The 18,384-nt window shown below is 44.0% G+C and overlaps 1 protein-coding gene across 1 annotated transcript; it reads left to right on the top strand.

The window, feature by feature from the left end:
• The first annotated feature begins 1,222 nt into the window (after positions 1–1,222).
• LOC139409706 (retinal homeobox protein Rx3-like) lies at positions 1,223–4,059 on the top strand. The gene is made up of 3 exons (XM_071155107.1): positions 1,223–1,478; positions 1,681–1,910; positions 3,592–4,059. The coding sequence occupies exons 1-3, from the start codon at positions 1,223–1,225 to the stop codon at positions 4,057–4,059; spliced, it is 954 nt and encodes a 317-aa protein (XP_071011208.1).
• Positions 4,060–18,384: the final 14,325 nt, after the last annotated feature.

Below are 18,384 nucleotides of genomic sequence, written 5' to 3'. Positions count from 1 at the left end.
GACTAATTTTACTGTGGATATAGATACTTTGGTACCTGTTTCCTCCAGCATCTTCACAAGGTCCTTTGCTGATGTTCTGGGATTGATTTGCACTTTTCGCACCAAAGTACATTCATCTCTATGAGACAGAACGCGTCTCCTACCTGAGCGGTATAATGACTGCATGGTGCCATTGTGTTTATACTTGAGTACTATTGTTTAGGCGTTTGGAAATTGATCCCAAGGATGAACCAGACTTGTGGAGGTCTACAATTTTTTTCCTGAGGTCTTGGCTGATTTTATTTGGATTTTCTCATGATGTCAAGCAAGGAGGCACTGAATTTGAAGGTAGGCCTTGAAATACATCCACAGGTACACCTCCAATTGATTCAAATTATGTCCAATGGCCTATCAGAAGCTTCTAAATCCATTACATCATTAGATGGAATTTTCCAAGCTGTTTTAATTAAGGCAGAGTCTATTTAGTGTATGTAAACTTCTGGAATTGTGATACTGTGATTTATAATTATGATTTTGTTCTGACACCTTAAACCATACTCTTCTACCCCACCAGCTAATTTTACAGGCCACCATAAGCATGTTGCATCCCAAATGACACCCTATCACCTACATGGAGCACTACTTTTGAACAGAATGCTATGGTCAAAAGTATTGCACTATATAGGGAATAGGGATTTGCCATTTGGGATGCAGCACATGACATCTGGAGATGGAGGGAAAGATGGTTTTAAGATTTATGTAAGGGGGTTTATAAACCAACACTGACTGACTGACAAGCACAGCAGAATACTTGCCTTGGGGAGGAGTTAGAGTAGTCTACCAGTTAGTCTAGCTCTGCATTGCTGCATTGGTTCAATGAGGACAATGTAGTTACCCCCAAACCGCAGGGCTGGGTCAAATCGAACGTGACATTCTTCTTTTGACGTGTCTAGTGGAGAGGTGGGAACTGTCACATGGACTGAGGGACACGGGGGTCTTACCGGGGGGACCACTTTATAAACCCCAGAAGATACAGCCTCCTCTATATGACAAGACCTCTCGTAGAGTGTCAGGCCTCTATACTCAGTAGCGATGCATGCCTTACACAGATTTGTTAGTCAACAGTCTGTGTTTCATTATATTTCAACATTTTGTGATGCATTCTTAAATATAACTTTCTCGGGAGTTTAAATGTATTTTTCAGTGTCATTTCAATTTAGTTTGAGAACATTTTATATATCAAATGTGGCTTCTTGGTTCAACTCCCGAAGTCATGGAAGAGCGCCTGTCGCCTTCTGCACGTTTTGTCCGAAGCCCCTGGAATAACCATAATCAAGCCGCAACGAGGGTTCACAGTATTGAAGCAATATTGGGATTTAAAGAGGAAATTATGTTTCATCAATCTGTGTCCTACAATGAATCAGGAAAACCTGCTGAGCTGAGAGGAAATGGAATTATGTCATCCCCGAAGAAAGAACTCAACCCAAAATGTTTTGACAGTAAGTAACATTGGCAATATTTTTTTAATTGATTCAAAATGTATTCAAAATGTAATCTTTCATACCAGTAGGCTATTTATAGTTATTTATTCCATGTTTAGGCCTACATATGTGTGCCAGTAACCATTTGAATTAGAGTAAAAGGTTGGCAAATATAGCTCAGAAGTTCATAAATTGATCTAGCCTACAATGTATTTTTCAGGTGTCTGCTGCAGCAGTTCGGGGGCCTCTGTCAGTTCTGACTTACCTAAAGGGGAGGATAAATTGCACGTTGATGAGAACCCAAAGAAGAAACACCGGCGTAATAGGACCACGTTCACCACCTTTCAGCTGCACGAGCTGGAGAGAGCGTTCGAAAAGTCGCACTATCCTGACGTCTACAGCAGAGAGGAGATCGCGCTCAAAGTTAATCTTCCCGAGGTCCGAGTACAGGTACATTATGAGCAAGCAACTGAGTCCGTTGTTCAACATAAGTTATTGTCTTATCCTATTTGTGACACATTTAACAAAAGTTGTGTGTCTGAGTCTTATCAATAAAGTTTAAATAAAATGTAGTTCATGAAATAATCACCGTCTTTAGTTGAATATTCATCTTTTTAATTTACAACCTTAGGCTAATGTCAGGACCACTAAAATATGTTATTGCAATTTATATTAGGCCTAACTTCTTCACTATTAAGTAAATTGTCACATACGGTATTTGATGATAATAGCCCTTTTTTTTTTACATAAATGTTGACACTAAGTCAATGCTGAGACCAAGGTCTCTTTTCTAGATGAGCCATGTATAGCACTACACACCAAAATACAATATACACAATCAAATACATGGTGTTATACACAACAATACACCAAAAGCAAAACACAATCATAATAAAACAGATACATTCTTCGGTAAAAAGGTGCCTTAATCTTTTGAAATGCTCGAGAGACACCAATTCCTCCATTTTGAAGTGTACTGTCTATCATTCCACACATAAGATGCAAGGAAATGAAAGGCTGATTCTCCTAACTCTCTAGACTCCGAATGAGTTTCCAGAGTTAACCAACCATGTGAATGGGTTTGATGACTTGGCATTTTAAATCTTAACAGTGATGTTAGTTGAGTCGAGAGTTTGTGGAGCAGGGCTTTATATAATAATTGTTACCTATAGGTTTCAAGCCTTTGAAACCGTTTCAAGCCTTTGAAATTATCATCAATAAGATTCTATATTCAAACTATTAATTGAGTCTACTAAGCCATTAATGATGTTAAGTAAATAATAATGTATTTTATCTGCAAGATCTCATTGAGTTCAAGACCTGTCTATATACTTACATTATATAGATATTATTTAGATAATTAAAGTTATTCCAATGATGTATCATTATGTTTAAGACATTTCATTTGTAACAGTATCATAGTTGATCATGTATTACACAAAGGTTGACAGTTATCATTCATATATTCAAATAGTAGATATCTTCCCATTAAAGATATTACATATTTTCAAATAGCCTGCCAAAGCAAAGTTTTACAATAGATTGTTGTTGTGCTAATATCTGGAGAGATAGGCAATTGAGTTTCTTTGACACAGCAAAGTTTTATTAAGTTGACAAACAGTACATTTTGGAAAAGAGGTTGAACTAAGTAGAGAAGTTTTCTGATTAAGCTTTCTTTCATCTGCCTTTCAGCAGTGTTATCATTGTTAGGGTTAAATCATGTGCAGATGTAGGAACTTCATTCCATAACCATGTTGCAGGAGAACGTTCCTGCTTTGCAGGAAATGTAAAACTTGTAATGTATATTTGAAGTTTAAAAAGCCTTCTGAACTTTGTAATTTCCACTTTGAAATTTCAGACTTGATTTTCCCTTAAGAAAAATGTATCAACCCTACATAAATGACAGTTAATTATAATCCATATAATAATTCATTCTTCCTGTTGCTACAGGATACATTTCCTGCTGTAGCAAACTGGCTCAAATTAAGATCCTACATCTGTATGGTATTTCAATATTTTACTGATATGGTCAAAGTGCCCCTGAATCTTGTTTCTGTGTATAATCACCCCAGTTCTCATAATGTTGAATTACAGAATGTCTTAAAAGAATGTTGTGATGATTCCATCCCAGGTGTGGTTCCAGAACCGTCGGGCCAAGTGGCGTCGCCAGGAGAAGCTGGAGGTGAGCTCCATCAAGCTCCAGGACACTTCCTCCTTCCTGTCCTTCAGCCGCTCCTCCTCCCAGTCTCTGGGCTCCGGGCTACAGCTGGAGCCATGGCTCAGCACTCCCACCACCACTGCCACCCCTCTGCAGTCCCTTTCCGGCTTCATCACCAGCCCATCTCAGGGCCTCCAAAGAACCTCCAGCTACACTCCTCCACCCTTTCTCAACTCCCCCAGTTTCGGGCATATTGGTTCTCTGTGTCCTCCTCCGCCGCCCCCGTACCAGTGCTCAGCGTCTGGGTACGTGGACAAGTTAACTATGGAGGAGTTGGATCCTCGTAATTCTAGTATTGTGTCTCTGAGGATGAAGGCTAAGGAGCATATTCAGTCTATTGGAAAACATGGTGAGGATGGCTGCTGGCTTGCATCCCTCTGAGGCAATGCAAAGACTAAAGACTTAAACTGAATGTATTGTTGCTGCTTTATAGACATTAAAGTCCAATATGCTAGAGGACTCTTCTCCACAAGATGATGAACATAGTTTTTTTGTCTTCTTCAATGGTTTACATTATCATCCCAGTCAGTGTTTTTTGTGCATTCTCAGTATATTAAAGTTTTATAATGTACTTTCCTCATCAATGAAATGCTTGCATTCACCAAGATACATCTGGTTTACTCTGGTCTACTTTTAGGTTCTGACTTAGGAAATGTACACTTTTCCTACTTACCTTGTGCAGGTGTGTAAAGGTATCCAAATAAGCTGCGTAGGTTCGGTTGACTAGGTGAAGTGAACATCTGTGCTTGCATACTCCCTTAAAGGGACACTTTGGGATTTTGGCAATGAAGCCTTTTAATCTACTTCCCCAGAATCAGATGAACTCAAGAATACCATTTTTATGTCTCTGCACCCTGTTTGAAGGAACTTAGAGGTAGTCTATGTTATCTACTAGCATGCTAGCAGTATTACTGTTTGTTCCTCTTGAGACGCCATATCCAGTACACTTCATCAAAATAGTCTAAATTAAGATTATGATAGCTCAAGAAATCTTTAATTCATTTTGACATTTTTGCCAGGGAGGTTTTAGTCGCCAAATTTTACATCTAACTAAGATTTTGGTGCCGTATTTCTCAAGTGAAAAACTTTGCATGAAGACTAGTCATCTGTTGTTGAATGCCAACAAACACTTAATTGAAGAATCCCTAATGTTGACCAATCACCAACGAAAGGCATACTTCGGCTTGCCTCAAGAAAAAGTGTGCTCGAACAGGCTGGGAAAAAAACTGACGAACACAGCCAAGCACCAAAACAAACAAAAACCTCACAAAATGTTGTCATAATATATGCAGTAACTGTTTAGAACCGGGAAGTATAAGATCTTAACCGGCTTTGCAGATGAGGTTACCTTGCGTGCGTTGAATAAATTTAATTAAACTGCTGAAAACCCTCCCACTTGCTGGCCAACAGATTTTCTAGTGAAATTTTTATTCAATAGCCATCCCTTTAAATTTGGTGTACCTTTAATTATAATTTTCTCAACAGACTCACTAGAACATATAGATGGGTTGGTTGTTTAGCAACAAAACCGACCCATGCACAACTATGGGGTAAAACAGACGGGGTTGGCTTAGATTGTTGACAACATGTAAACTATATTTAATCTCCAATGTTTATTGAAAACATGAATAAAGTTGCACAATACATTTTTGGACATGTTAGCATAGCATAGCATAGCATAGCATAAACGTGACAGTCAAACACCTCATAACAACACATGGTTTTCGGGAAGTTCTCAGCTAACCTGTCTATGGAGAGAATGTTTCAGAATGTTAGGGACCAATGAAAAAAAGCCTTGTAAATACATGCATTTTTCTTTCCTTTTCAGCACCAATTGGTAGATAAAAAAATACTATGATCTTGTATATTATTTAGAGTTAGGAAAGTACTTTTTTTTTACCTACCAACTAGGTAGGTTCTGCTCTACTATCAGTGCACACAGGTTTCCATAGGCTACAGCCTCCGCTTGGATCTCCAAATTTAACTCCTGCAAATGATGAAGCCATAGGCTTACAATTAAAATTCTGAATAATGATACAGCTATTTCTACTTCACTTGTGGAAAAGAGGCCGAAATACCTGTCATGTTGACATGCTTTTCAGTTTGCTGAAATATGACTGGTTTCACATTTGTCTCCAACGATCATAAAATAAAATAGATCTAAAACAACTGTCATTTATATGTACAATCCTCTTGTCCTAACTAATGACTAATTTACCTAGGTCTTATTAATAGCTCTTATCAATTTATACACTGCAGTGCATAGAGTTTTGGTGTTATTTCTACATATAATTGTCGTTTTTTTAAAGTGGTGGAATTATGAGCAAGTTAAGTCAAGGTCTGACTACGGAATATCTGTAGACACACCTCTGTCTCACCTCCTTTTCTGTGAATAGCATTGAATAGGTTGTGAATATGCTTAAAGAGAAAAGTGTAGAAAAAGGGGAATTATGTTCCATTTAGGCACTCTTAATTCGGGTCAGAATTCCCCCTCTTACTGAATGAAGGATGCCATTGAAGAGAAAGTGGAAATGTTAAAATGTAAAATTGCCTGCAACCTGTTTTCTATGTTGACATTTGCATCCCTATTTTAACAAATATCTTCTGTTATGTACAGTGCCTTGCGAAAGTATTCGGCCCCCTTGAACTTTGCAACCTTTTGCCACATTTCAGGCTTCAAACATAAAGATATAAAACTGTATTTTTTTGTGAAGAATCAACAACAAGTGGGACACAATCATCAAGTGGAACGACATTTATTGGATATTTCAAACTTTTTTAACAAATCAAAAACTGAAAAATTGGGCGTGCAAAATTATTCAGCCCCCTTAAGTTAATACTTTGTAGCGCCACCTTTTTCTGTGATTACAGCTGTAAGTCGCTTGGGGTATGTCTCTATCAGTTTTGCACATCGAGAGACTGACATTTTTTCCCATTCCTCCTTGCAAAACAGCTCGAGCTCAGTGAGGTTGGATGGAGAGCATTTGTGAACAGCAGTTTTCAGTTCTTTCCACAGATTCTCGATTGGATTCAGGTCTGGACTTTGACTTGGCCATTCTAACACCTGGATATGTTTATTTTAGAACCATTCCATTATAGATTTTGCTTTATGTTTTGGATCATTGTCTTGTTGGAAGACAAATCTCCGTCCCAGTCTCAGGTCTTTTGCAGACTCCATCAGATTTTCTTCCAGAATGGTCCTGTATTTGGCTCCATCCATCTTCCCATCAATTTTAACCATCTTCCCTGTCCCTGCTGAAGAAAAGCAGGCCCAAACCATGATGCTGCCACCACCATGTTTGACAGTGGGGATGGTGTGTTCAGGGTGATGAGCTGTGTTGCTTTTACGCCAAACATAACGTTTTGCATTGTTGCCAAAAAGTTCAATTTTGGTTTCATCTGACCAGAGCACCTTCTTCCACATGTTTGGTGTGTCTCCCAGGTGGCTTGTGAAAAACTTTAAATTACACTTTTTATGGATATCTTTAAGAAATGGCTTTCTTCTTGCCACTCTTCCATAAAGGCCAGATTTGTGCAATATACGACTGATTGTTGTCCTATGGACAGAGTCTCCCACCTCAGCTGTAGATCTCTGCAGTTCATCCAGAGTGATCATGGGCCTCTTGGCTGCATCTCTGATCAGTCTTCTCCTTGTATTAGCTGAAAGTTTAGAGGGACGGCCAGGTCTTGGTAGATTTGTAGTGGTCTGATACTCCTTCCATTTCAATATTATCGCTTGCACAGTGCTCCTTGGGATGTTTAAAGCTTGGGAAATCTTTTTGTATCCAAATCCGGCTTTAAACTTCTTTACAACAGTATCTCGGACCTGCCTGGTGTGTTCCTTGTTCTTCATGATGCTCTCTGCGCTTTTAACGGACCTCTGAGACTATCACAGTGCAGGTGCATTTATACGGAGACTTGAGTACACACAGGTGGATTGTATTTATCATCATTAGTCATTTAGGTCAACATTGGATCATTCAGAGATCCTCACTGAACTTCTGGAGAGAGTTTGCTGCACTGAAAGTAGAGGGGCTGAATAATTTTGCACGCCCAATTTTCAGTTTTTGATTTGTTAAAAAAGTTTGAAATATCCTATAAATGTCGTTCCACTTCATGATTGTGTCCCACTTGTTGTTGATTCTTCACAAAAAAATACAGTTTTATATCTTGCAAAGTTCAAGGGGGCCGAATACTTTCGCAAGGCACTGTATATGTACTTCTGCTAAGACAATCACATCCCAGGATTAATCAATGTATTTATTATTGTTTCCAAGCCCTTGTCTAGATAACTTTCGTTCAGTGTTCTTCCAGTTTGTGCAGCTGACTTTACAAATGTTCATGACCAATTGTCCATTTGTTGTTTATCTCCATACGTTAATGATTTTATGGAAATAAAACTGCATAGTTACATCAACACTTATCCCTTATTTCATTAATTGTCATATGTCCTATGATATATGCATGTATTGTGTTGTTGCATACACGTTATGTGTCATAGCTTCACCATGCACAATGGGCATTTCTTATTCGTTTGGAGGACTCTTCATAATCAGTTTTCAGTCAACATTTGGTTTGGAGAGAAAAAGAGAGACATATATATTTCTTACAATAGAATATTCTTTTTTGAAGACGATTGCTTTTGCAGAATGCTTTCAACTTTTTAGAAAACAAGTGGTTTTATATTCACACATTGCTAATTTAATTTAAATCTCAAGTCACAGAGCAGAGCGGAACAAGTGAACATGGTGTCCGGTTCCCTCCAGTGGACATTAGTGTTATGAAGAAGGAGAAACGTATCGTTCAACATTTTGAGTTCCAGCTTTATTTTGTTCAGAAAGCTGTCTACTACAACTTTCTTCCAATTAAACAATGTATTATTTAGTCTACTTTCAAAACTGGGTGTTGTTTTTGGGAATAAGAGATTTGAAAGTCTAGGTTTCAGATCAAATATGTCATCAATTACTGTTTCAAAATGAATAATAATAATAATAATAAAAAAATCTTGGATCTTTTACTCTAAACATGTCTATGTTCCAATTGGAACTCAGCCATTTAAAAGTGCAGGGCTTATGCAACGTGCCATATCTTTATTTTCTGTCTTTCTGTCAGGAATGATATAACTATGAGAAGAAGAAAGCTGAAGTCTCTATCTATCCACTGATGTACATCTATCATCTGTCTGATTCCAAGATCGTCCACAAGATAGTAGGAGATCACGATGTGATCTGTTGTCACTGTCTGTCTGTGCTTCTCCTTGTCCTCCTCTGTTGTCACTGTCTGTCTGTGCTTCATCGTGTCCTCCTCTGTTGTCACTGTCTGTCTGTGCTTCTCCTTGTCCTCCTCTGTTGTCACTGTCTGTCTGTGCTTCTACTTGTCGTCCTCTGTTGTCACTGTCTGTCTGTGCTTCTTTCTCCTTGTCCTCCTCTGTTGTCACTGTCTGTCTGTGCTTCTCCTTGTCCTCCTCTGTTGTCACTGTCTGTCTGTGCTTCATCGTGTCCTCCTCTGTTGTCACTGTCTGTCTGTGATTCATCGTGTTCTCCTCTGTTTTCACTGTCTGTCTGTGCTTCATCGTGTTCATCCTCTGTTTTCACTGTCTGTCTGTGCTTCTCCTTGTCCTCCTCTGTTGTCACTGTCTGTCTGTGCCTCTCCTCATCCTCCTCTGTTGTCAATGTCTGTCTGTGCTTCATCGTGTTCTCCTCTGTTTTCACTGTCTGTCTGTGCTTCTCCTTGCCCTCCTCTGTTGTCACTGTATGTCTTTGCTTCTCCTTGTCCTCCTCTGTTGTCACTGTCTTTCTGTGCTTCATCGTGTTCTCCTCTATTTTCACTGTCTGTCTGTGCTCTCCTTGTTCTCCTCTATTTAAACTGTCTGTCTGTGCTTCTCCTTATCTTCTTCTGTTGTCACTGTCTGTCTGTGCTTAATCGTGTTCTCCTCTGTTTTCACTGTCAGTCTGTGCTTCTCCTTGTCGTCCTCTGTTGTCACTGTCTGTCTGTGCCTCTCCTTGTCCTCCTCTGTTGTCACTGTCTGTCTGTGCTTCATCATGTTCTCCTCTGTTGTCACTGTCTGTCTGTGCTTCTCCTTGTCCTCCTCTGTTGTCACTGTCTGTCTGTGCTTCCCCTTGTCCTCCTCTGTTGTCATTGTCTGTCTGTGCCTCTCCTTGTCCTCTTCTGTTGTCACTGTCTGTCTGTGCTTCTCCTCGTCCTCCTCTGTTGTCACTGTCTGTCTGTGCTTCTCCTTGTCCTCCTCTGTTGTCACTGTCTGTCTGTGCTTCATCGTGTTCTCCTCTGTTTTCACTGTCTGTCTGTGCTTCTCCTTGTCCTCCTCTGTTGTCAATGTCAGTTTGTGCTTTTCCTTGACCTCCTCTGTTGTCACTGTCTGTCTGTGCTTCTCCTTGTCCTCCGTCTGTGCTTCTCCCAGTCCTCCTCTGTTATCACTGTCTGTCTGTGCTTCTCCTTGTCCTCCTCTGTTGTCACTGTCTGTCTGTGCTTCTCCTTGTCCTCCTCTGTTGTCACTGTCTGTCTGTGCTTGTCCTTGTCCTCCTCTGTTGTCACTGTCTGTCTGTGCTTCTCCTTGTCCTCCTCTGTTGTCACTGTCTGTCTGTGCTTCTCCTTGTCCTCCTCTGTTTTCACTGTATGTCTGTGCTTCTCCTTGTCCTCTTCTGTTGTCACTGTCTGTCTGTGCTTCATCGTGTTCTCCTCTGTTTTCACTGTCTGTCTGTGCTTCTCCTTGTCCTCCTCTGTTGTCACTGTCTGTCTGTGCTTCTCCTTGTCCTCCTCTGATGTCACTGTCTGTCTGCGCTTCTCCTTGTCCTCCTCTGTTGTCACTGTCTGTCTGTGCTTCTCCTTGTCCTCCGTCTGTGCTTCTCCCAGTCCTCCTCTGTTATCACTGTCTGTCTGTGCTTCTCCTTGTCCTCCTCTGTTGTCACTGTCTGTCTGTGCTTCTCCTTGTCCTCCTCTGTTGTCACTGTCTGTCTGTGCTTGTCCTTGTCCTCCTCTGTTGTCACTGTCTGTCTGTGCTTCTCCTTGTCCTCCTCTGTTGTCACTGTCTGTCTGTGCTTCTCCTTGTCCTCCTCTGTTTTCACTGTATGTCTGTGCTTCTCCTTGTCCTCTTCTGTTGTCACTGTCTGTCTGTGCTTCATCGTGTTCTCCTCTCTTTTCACTGTCTGTCTGTGCTTCTCCTTGTCCTCCTCTGATGTCACTGTCTGTCTGTGATTCATCGTGTTCTCGTCTGTTTTCACTGTCTGTATGTGCTTCATCGTGTTCATCCTCTGTTTTCACTGTCTGTCTGTGCTTCTCCTTGTCCTCCTCTGTTGTCACTGTCTGTCTGTGCTTCTCCTTGTCCTCCTCTGTTGTCACTGTCTGTCTGTGCTTCTCCTTGTCGTCCTCTGTTGTCACTGTCTGTCTGTGCTTCATTGTGTTCTCCTCTGTTTTCACTGTCTGTCTGTGCTTCTCCTTGTCCTCCTCTGTTTTAACTGTCTGTCTGTGCTTCTACTTGTCGTCCTCTGTTGTCACTGTCTGTCTGTGCTTCTCCTTGTCCTCGTCTGTTGTCACTGTCTGTCTGTGATTCATCGTGTTCTCCTCTCTTTTCACTCTCTGTCTGTGCTTCTCCTTGTCCTCCTCTGTTGTCACTGTCTGTCTGTGCTTCTCCTTGTCCTCCTCTGTTGTCACTGTCTGTCTGCGCTTCTCATTGTCCTCCTCTGTTTTCACTGTCTGTCTGTGCTTCTCCTTGTCGTCGTCTGTTGTCACTGTCTGTCTGTGATTCATCGTGTTCTCCTCTGTTTTCACTGTCTGTCTGTGCTTCATCGTGTTCTCCTCTGTTTTCACTGTCTGTCTTTGCTTCTCCATGTCCTGGTCTGTTGTTAGTGTCTTTCTGTGCTTCATCGTGTTCTCCTCTGTTGTCACTGTATGTCTTTGCTTCTCCTTGTCCTGCTCTGTTGTCACTGTCTTTCTGTGCTTCATCGTGTTCTCCTCTGTTTTCACTGTCTGTCTGTGCTTCTCCTTATCTTCTTCTTTTGTCACTGTCTGTCTGTGCTTAATCGTGTTCTCCTCTGTTTTCACTGTCAGTCTGTGCTTCTCCTTGTCGTCCCCTGTTGTCACTGTCTGTCTGTGCCTCTCCTTGTCCTCCTCTGTTGTCACTGTCTGTCTGTGCTTCATCGTGTTCTCCTCTGTTGTCACTGTCTGTCTGTGCTTCTCCTTGTCCTCCTCTGTTGTCACTGTTTGTCTGTGCTTCCCCTTGTCCTCCTCTGTTGTCATTGTCTGTCTGTGCCTCTCCTTGTCCTCTTCTGTTGTCACTGTCTGTCTGTGCTTCTCCTCGTCCTCCTCTGTTGTCACTGTCTGTCTGTGCTTCTCCTTGTCAGCCGTCTGTGCTTCTCCCAGTCCTCCTCTGTTATCACTGTCTGTCTGTGCTTCTCCTTGTCCTCCTCTGTTGTCACTGTCTGTCTGTGCTTCTCCTTGTCCTCCTCTGTTGTCACTGTCTGTCTGTGCTTCTCCTTGTCCTCCTCTGTTGTCACTGTCTGTCTGTGCTTCCCCTTGTCCTCCTCTGTTGTCACTGTCTGTCTGTGCTTCTCCTTGTCCTCCTCTGTTTTCACTGTCTGCCTGTGCTTCTCCTTGTCCTCTTCTGTTGTCACTGTCTGTCTGTGCTTCATCGTGTTCTCCTCTGTTTTCACTGTCTGTCTGTGCTTCATCGTGTTCTCCTCTGTTTTCACTGTCTGTCGGTGCTTCTCCATGTCCTCGTCTGTTGTCACTGTCTGTCTGTGATTCATCGTGTTCTCCTCTGTTGTCACTGTCTGTCTGTGCTTCTCCTTGTCGTCCTCTGTTGTCACTGTCTGTCTGTGCCTCTCCTTGTCCTCCTCTGTTGTCACTGTCTGTCTGTGCTTCATCGTGTTCTCCTCTGTTTTCACTGTCTGTCTGTGCTTCTCCTTGTCCTCATCTGTTGTCACTGTCTGTCTGTGCTTCTCCTTGTCCTCCTCTGTTGTCACTGTCTGTCTGTGCTTCTCCTTGTCCTCCTCTGTTGTCACTGTCTGTCTGTGCTTCTACTTGTCGTCCTCTGTTGTCACTGTCTGTCTGTGCTTCTCCTTGTCCTCCTCTGTTGTCACTGTCTGTCTGTGATTCATCGTGTTCTCCTCTGTTTTCACTGTCTGTCTGTGCTTCATCGTGTTCATCCTCTGTTTTCACTGTCTGTCTGTGCTTCTCCTTGTCCTCCTCTGTTGTCACTGTCTGTCTGTGCCTCTCCTCATCCTCCTCTGTTGTCACTGTCTGTCTGTGATTCTCCTTGTCCTCCTCTGTTGTCACTGTCTGTCTGTGCTTCTCCTTGTCCTCCTCTGTTGTCACTGTCTGTCTGTGCTTCTCCTTGTCCTCCTCTGGTGTCACTGTCTGTCTGTGCTTCTCCTAGTCCTCCTCTGTTGTCACTGTCTGTCTGTGCTTCTCCTTGTCCTCCTCTGTTGTCACTGTCTGTCTGTGATTCATCGTGTTCTCCTCTGTTTTCACTGTCTGTCTGTGCTTCATCGTGTTCATCCTCTGTTTTCACTGTCTGTCTGTGCTTCTCCTTGTCCTCCTCTGTTGTCACTGTCTGTCTGTGCCTCTCCTCATCCTCCTCTGTTGTCACTGTCTGTCTGTGATTCTCCTTGTCCTCCTCTGTTGTCACTGTCTGTCTGTGCTTCTCCTTGTCCTCCTCTGTTGTCACTGTCTGTCTGTGCTTCTCCTTGTCCTCCTCTGGTGTCACTGTCTGTCTGTGCTTCTCCTAGTCCTCCTCTGTTGTCACTGTCTGTCTGTGCTTCTCCTTGTCCTCCTCTGTTGTCACTGTCTGTCTGTGCTTCTCCTTGTCCTCCTCTGTTGTCACTGTCTGTCTGTGATTCATCGTGTTCTCCTCTGTTTTCACTGTCTGTCTGTGCTTCATCGTGTTCATCCTCTGTTTTCACTGTCTGTCTGTGCTTCTCCTTGTCCTCCTCTGTTGTCACTGTCTGTCTGTGCCTCTCTCCTCCTCTGTCCTCCTCTGTTGTCACTGTCTGTCTGTGCTTCTCCTTGTCCTCCTCTGTTGTCACTGTCTGTCTGTGCTTCTCCTTGTCCTCCTCTGTTGTCACTGTCTGTCTGTGCTTCTCCTTGTCCTCCTCTGTTGTCACTGTCTGTCTGTGCTTCTCCTTGTCCTCCTCTGTTGTCACTGTCTGTCTGTGCTTCTCCTTGTCCTCCTCTGTTGTCACTGTCTTTCTGTGCTTCTGCTTGTCCTCCTCTGTTGTCACTGTCTGTCTGTGCTTCCCCTTGTCCTCCTCTGTTGTCATTGTCTGTCTGTGCTTCTCCTTGTCCTCCTCTGTTTTCACTGTCTGTCTGTGCTTCTCCTTGTCCTCCTCTGTTGTCACTGTCTGTCTGTGCTTCTCCTTGTCCTCCTCTGTTGTCACTGTCTGTCTGTGCTTCTCCTTGTCCTCCTCTGTTGTCACTGTCTGTCTGCGCTTCTCCTTGTCCTCCTCTGTTGTCACTGTCTGTCTGTGCTTCTACTTGTCGTCCTCTGTTGTCACTGTCTGTCTGTGCTCCTCCTTGTCCTCCTCTGTTGTCACTGTCTGTCTGTGATTCTCCTTGTCCTCCTCTGTTTTCACTGTCTGTCTGTGCTTCTCCTTGTCCTCCTCTGTTGTCACTGTCTGTCTGTGATTCATCGTGTTCTCCTCTGTTTTCACTGTCTGTCTGTGCCTCTCCTTGTCCTCCTCTGTTGTCACTGTCTGTCTGTGCTTCTCCTTGTCCTCCTCTGTTGTCACTGTCTGTCTGTGCTTCCCCTTGTCCTCCTCTGTTGTCATTGTCTGCCTGTGCTTCTCCTTGTCCTCCTGTGTTTTCACTGTCTGTCTGTGCTTCTCCTTGTCCTCCTCTGTTGTCACTGTCTGTCTGTGCTTCTCCTTGTCCTCCTCTGTTGTCACTGTCTGTCTGTGCTTCTCCTTGTCCTCCTCTGTTGTCACTGTCTGTCTGTGCTTCTCCTTGTCCTCCTCTGTTGTCACTGTCTGTCTGTGCTTCTCCTTGTCCTCCTCTGTTGTCACTGTCAGTCTGTGCTTCTCCTTGTCCTCCTCTGTTGTCACTGTCTTTCTGTGCTTCATCGTGTTCTCCTCTGTTTACACTGTCTGTCTGTGCTTCACCTTGTCCTCCTCTGTTGTCACTGTCTGTCTGTGCTTCTCCTTGTCCTCCTCTGTTTTCACTGTCTGTCTGTGCTTCTCCTTGTCCTCCTCTGTTTTCACTGTCTGTCTGTGCTTCTACTTGTCGTCCTCTGTTGTCACTGTCTGTCTGTGCTTCTCCTTGTCCTCGTCTGTTGTCACTGTCTGTCTGTGATTCATCGTGTCCTCCTCTTTTGTCACTGTCTGTCTGTGCTTCTCCTTGTCCTCCTCTGTTGTCACTGTCTGTCTGTGCTTCTCCTTGTCCTCCTCTGTTGTCACTGTCTGTCTGTGCTTCTCCTTGTCCTCCTCTGTTGTCACTCTCTGTCTGTGCTTCTCCTTGTCGTCCTCTGTTGTCACTGTCTGTCTGTGCCTCTCGTTGTCCTCCTCTGTTGTCAATGTCTGTCTGTGCTTCATTGTGTTCTCCTCTGTTTTCACTGTCTGTCTGTGCTTCTCCTTGTCCTCCTCTGTTTTCACTGTCTGTCTGTGCTTCTACTTGTCGTCCTCTGTTGTCACTGTCTGTCTGTGCTTCTCCTTGTCCTCGTCTGTTGTCACTGTCTGTCTGTGATTCATCGTGTTCTCCTCTGTTTTCACTGTCTGTCTGTGCTTCTCATTGTCCTCTTCTGTTGTCACTGTCTGTCTGTGCTTCATCTTGTTCTCCTCTGTTTTCACTGTCTGTCTGTGCCTCTCCTTGTCCTCCTCTGTTGTCACTGTCTGTCTGTGCTTCTCCTTGTCCTCCTCTGTTGTCACTGTCTGTCTGTGCTTCTCCTAGTCCTCCTCTGTTGTCACTGTCTGTCTGTGCTTCTCCTTGTCCTCTGTTGTCATGTCTGTCTGTGCTTCTCCTTGTCCTCCTCTGTTGTCACTGTCTGTCTGTGCTTCTCCTTGTCCTCCTCTGTTGTCACTGTCTGTCTGTGCTTCTCCTTGTCCTCCTCTGTTTAAACTGTCTGTCTGTGCTTCTCCTTATCCTCCTCTGTTGTCACTGTCTGTCTGTGCTTCTCCTTGTCCTCCTCTGTTGTCACTGTCTGTCTGTGCTTCTCCTTGTCCTCCTCTGTTGTCATTGTCTGTCTGTGCTTCTCCTTGTCCTCCTCTGTTTTCACTGTCTGTCTGTGCTTCTCCTTGTCCTCCTCTGTTGTCACTGTCTGTCTGTGCTTCTCCATGTCCTCCTCTGTTGTCACTGTCTGTCTGTGCTTCTCCTTGTCCTCCTCTGTTGTCACTGTCTGTCTGTGCTTCTCCTTGTCCTCCTCTGTTGTCACTGTCTGTCCGTGATTCATCGTGTTCTCCTCTGTTTTCACTGTCTGTATGTGCTTCATCGTGTTCATCCTCTGTTTTCACTGTCTCTCTGTGCTTCTCCTTGTCCTCCTCTGTTGTCACTGTCTGTCTGTCTGTGCCTCTCCTTGTCCTCCTCTGTTGTCACTGTCTGTCTGTGCTTCATTGTGTTCTCCTCTGTTTTCACTGTCTGTCTGTGCTTCTCCTTGTCCTCCTCTGTTGCCACTGTCTGTCTGTGCCTCTCTTTGTCCTCCTCTGTTGTCACTGTCTGTCTGTGCCTCTCTTTGTCCTCCTCTGTTGTCACTGTCTGTGTGTGCTCTTCCTTGTCCTCCTCTGTTGTCACTGTCTGTTTGTGCTTCTCCTTGTCCTCCTCTGTTGTCACTGTCTGTCTGCGCTTCTCCTTGTCCTCCTCTGTTGTCACTGTCTGTCTGTGCTTCTCCTTGTCGTCCTCTGTTGTCACTGTCTGTCTGTGCTTCACCGTGTTCTCCTCTTTTTTCACTGTCTGTCTGTGCTTCTCCTTGTCCTCCTCTGTTTTCACTGTCTGTCTGTGCTTCTACTTGTCGTCCTCTGTTGTCACTGTCTGTCTGTGCTTCTCCTTGTCCTCGTCTGTTGTCACTGTCTGTCTGTGATTCATCGTGTCCTCCTCTGTTGTCACTGTCTGTCTGTGCTTCTCCTTGTCCTCCTCTGTTGTCACTGTCTGTCTGTGCTTCCCCTTGTCCTAATCTGTTGTCATTGTCTGTCTGTGCTTATCCTTGTCCTCCTCTGTTTTCACTGTCTGTCTGTGCTTCTCCTTGTCCTCCTCTGTTGTCACTGTCTGTCTGTGCTTCTCCTTGTCCTCCTCTGTTGTCACTGTCTGTCTGTGCTTATCCTAGTCCTCCTCTGTTTTCACTGTCTGTCTGTGCTTCTCCTCGTCCTCCTCTGTTGTCACTGTCTGTCTGTGCTTCTCCTTGTCCTCCTCTGTTGTCACTGTCTTTCTGTGCTTCATCGTGTTCTCCTCTGTTTTCACTGTCTGTCTGTGCTTCACCTTGTCCTCCTCTGTTGTCACTGTCTGTCTTTGCTTTTCCTTGTCCTCCTCTGTTGTCACTGTCTGTCTGTGCTTCTCCTTGTCCTCCTTTGTTGTCACTGTCTTTCTGTGCTTCTCCTTGTCCTCCTCTGTTGTCACTGTCTGTCTGTGCTTCTCCTTGTCCTCCTCTGTTGTCACTGTCTGTCTGTGCTTCTCCTTGTCCTCCTCTGTTGTCACTGTCTGTCTGTGCTTCTCCTTGTCCTCCTCTGTTTTCACTGTCTGTCTGTGATTCTCCTTGTCCTCTTCTGTTGTCACTGTCTGTCTGTGCTTCATCGTGTTCTCCTCTGTTTTCACTGTCTGTCTGTGCTTCTCCTTATCCTTCTCTGTTGTCACTGTCTGTCTGTGCTTCTCCTTGTCCTCCTCTGTTGTCACTGTCTGTCTGCGCTTCTCCTTGTCCTCCTCTGTTGTCACTGTCTGTCTGTGCTTCTCCTTGTCCTCCTCTGATGTCACTGTCTGTCTGTGATTCATCGTGTTCTCGTCTGTTTTCACTGTCTGTATGTGCTTCATCGTGTTCATCCTCTGTTTTCACTGTCTGTCTGTGCTTCTCCTTGTCCTCCTCTGTTGTCACTGTCTGTCTGTGCTTCTCCTTGTCCTCCTCTGTTGTCACTGTCTGTCTGTGCTTCTCCTTGTCCTCCTCTGTTGTCACTGTCTGTCTGTGCTTCATCGTGTTCTCCTCTGTTTTCACTGTCTGTCTGTGCTTCTCCTTGTCCTCCTCTGTTGTCACTGTCTGTCTGTGATTCATCGTGTTCTCCTCTGTTGTCACTGTCTTTCTGTGCTTCTCCTTGTCCTCCTCTGTTGTCACTGTCTGTCTGTGCTTCTCCTCGCCCTCCTCTGTTGTCACTGTATGTCTTTGCTTCTCCTTGTCCTCCTCTGTTGTCACTGTCTTTCTGTGCTTCATCGTGTTCTCCTCTGTTTTCACTGTCTGTCTGTGCTTCTCCTTGTCCTCCTCTGTTGTCACTGTCTGTCTGTGCTTCTCCTTGTCCTCCTCTGTTGTCACTGTCTTTCTGTGCTTCTCCTTGTCCTCCTCTGTTGTCACTGTCTTTCTGTGCTTCTCGTGTTCTCCTCTGTTGTCACTGTCTGTCTGTGCTTCTCCTTGTCCTCCTCTGTTGTCACTGTCTTTCTGTGCTTCATCGTGTTCTCCTCTGTTTTCACTGTCTGTCTGTGCTTCTCCTTGTCCTCCTCTGTTGTCACTGTCTGTCTGTGCTTCTCCTTGTCCTCCTCTGTTGTCACTGTCTGTCTGTGCTTCATCGTGTT

The sequence above is a fragment of the Oncorhynchus clarkii genome, chromosome 5 (assembly GCF_045791955.1).
Source record: "Oncorhynchus clarkii lewisi isolate Uvic-CL-2024 chromosome 5, UVic_Ocla_1.0, whole genome shotgun sequence".
Classification (NCBI taxonomy): domain Eukaryota; kingdom Metazoa; phylum Chordata; class Actinopteri; order Salmoniformes; family Salmonidae; genus Oncorhynchus; species Oncorhynchus clarkii.
The sequence above is the reverse complement of the archived record's forward strand: the minus strand, read 5'-3'. Positions and strand labels throughout refer to the sequence as shown.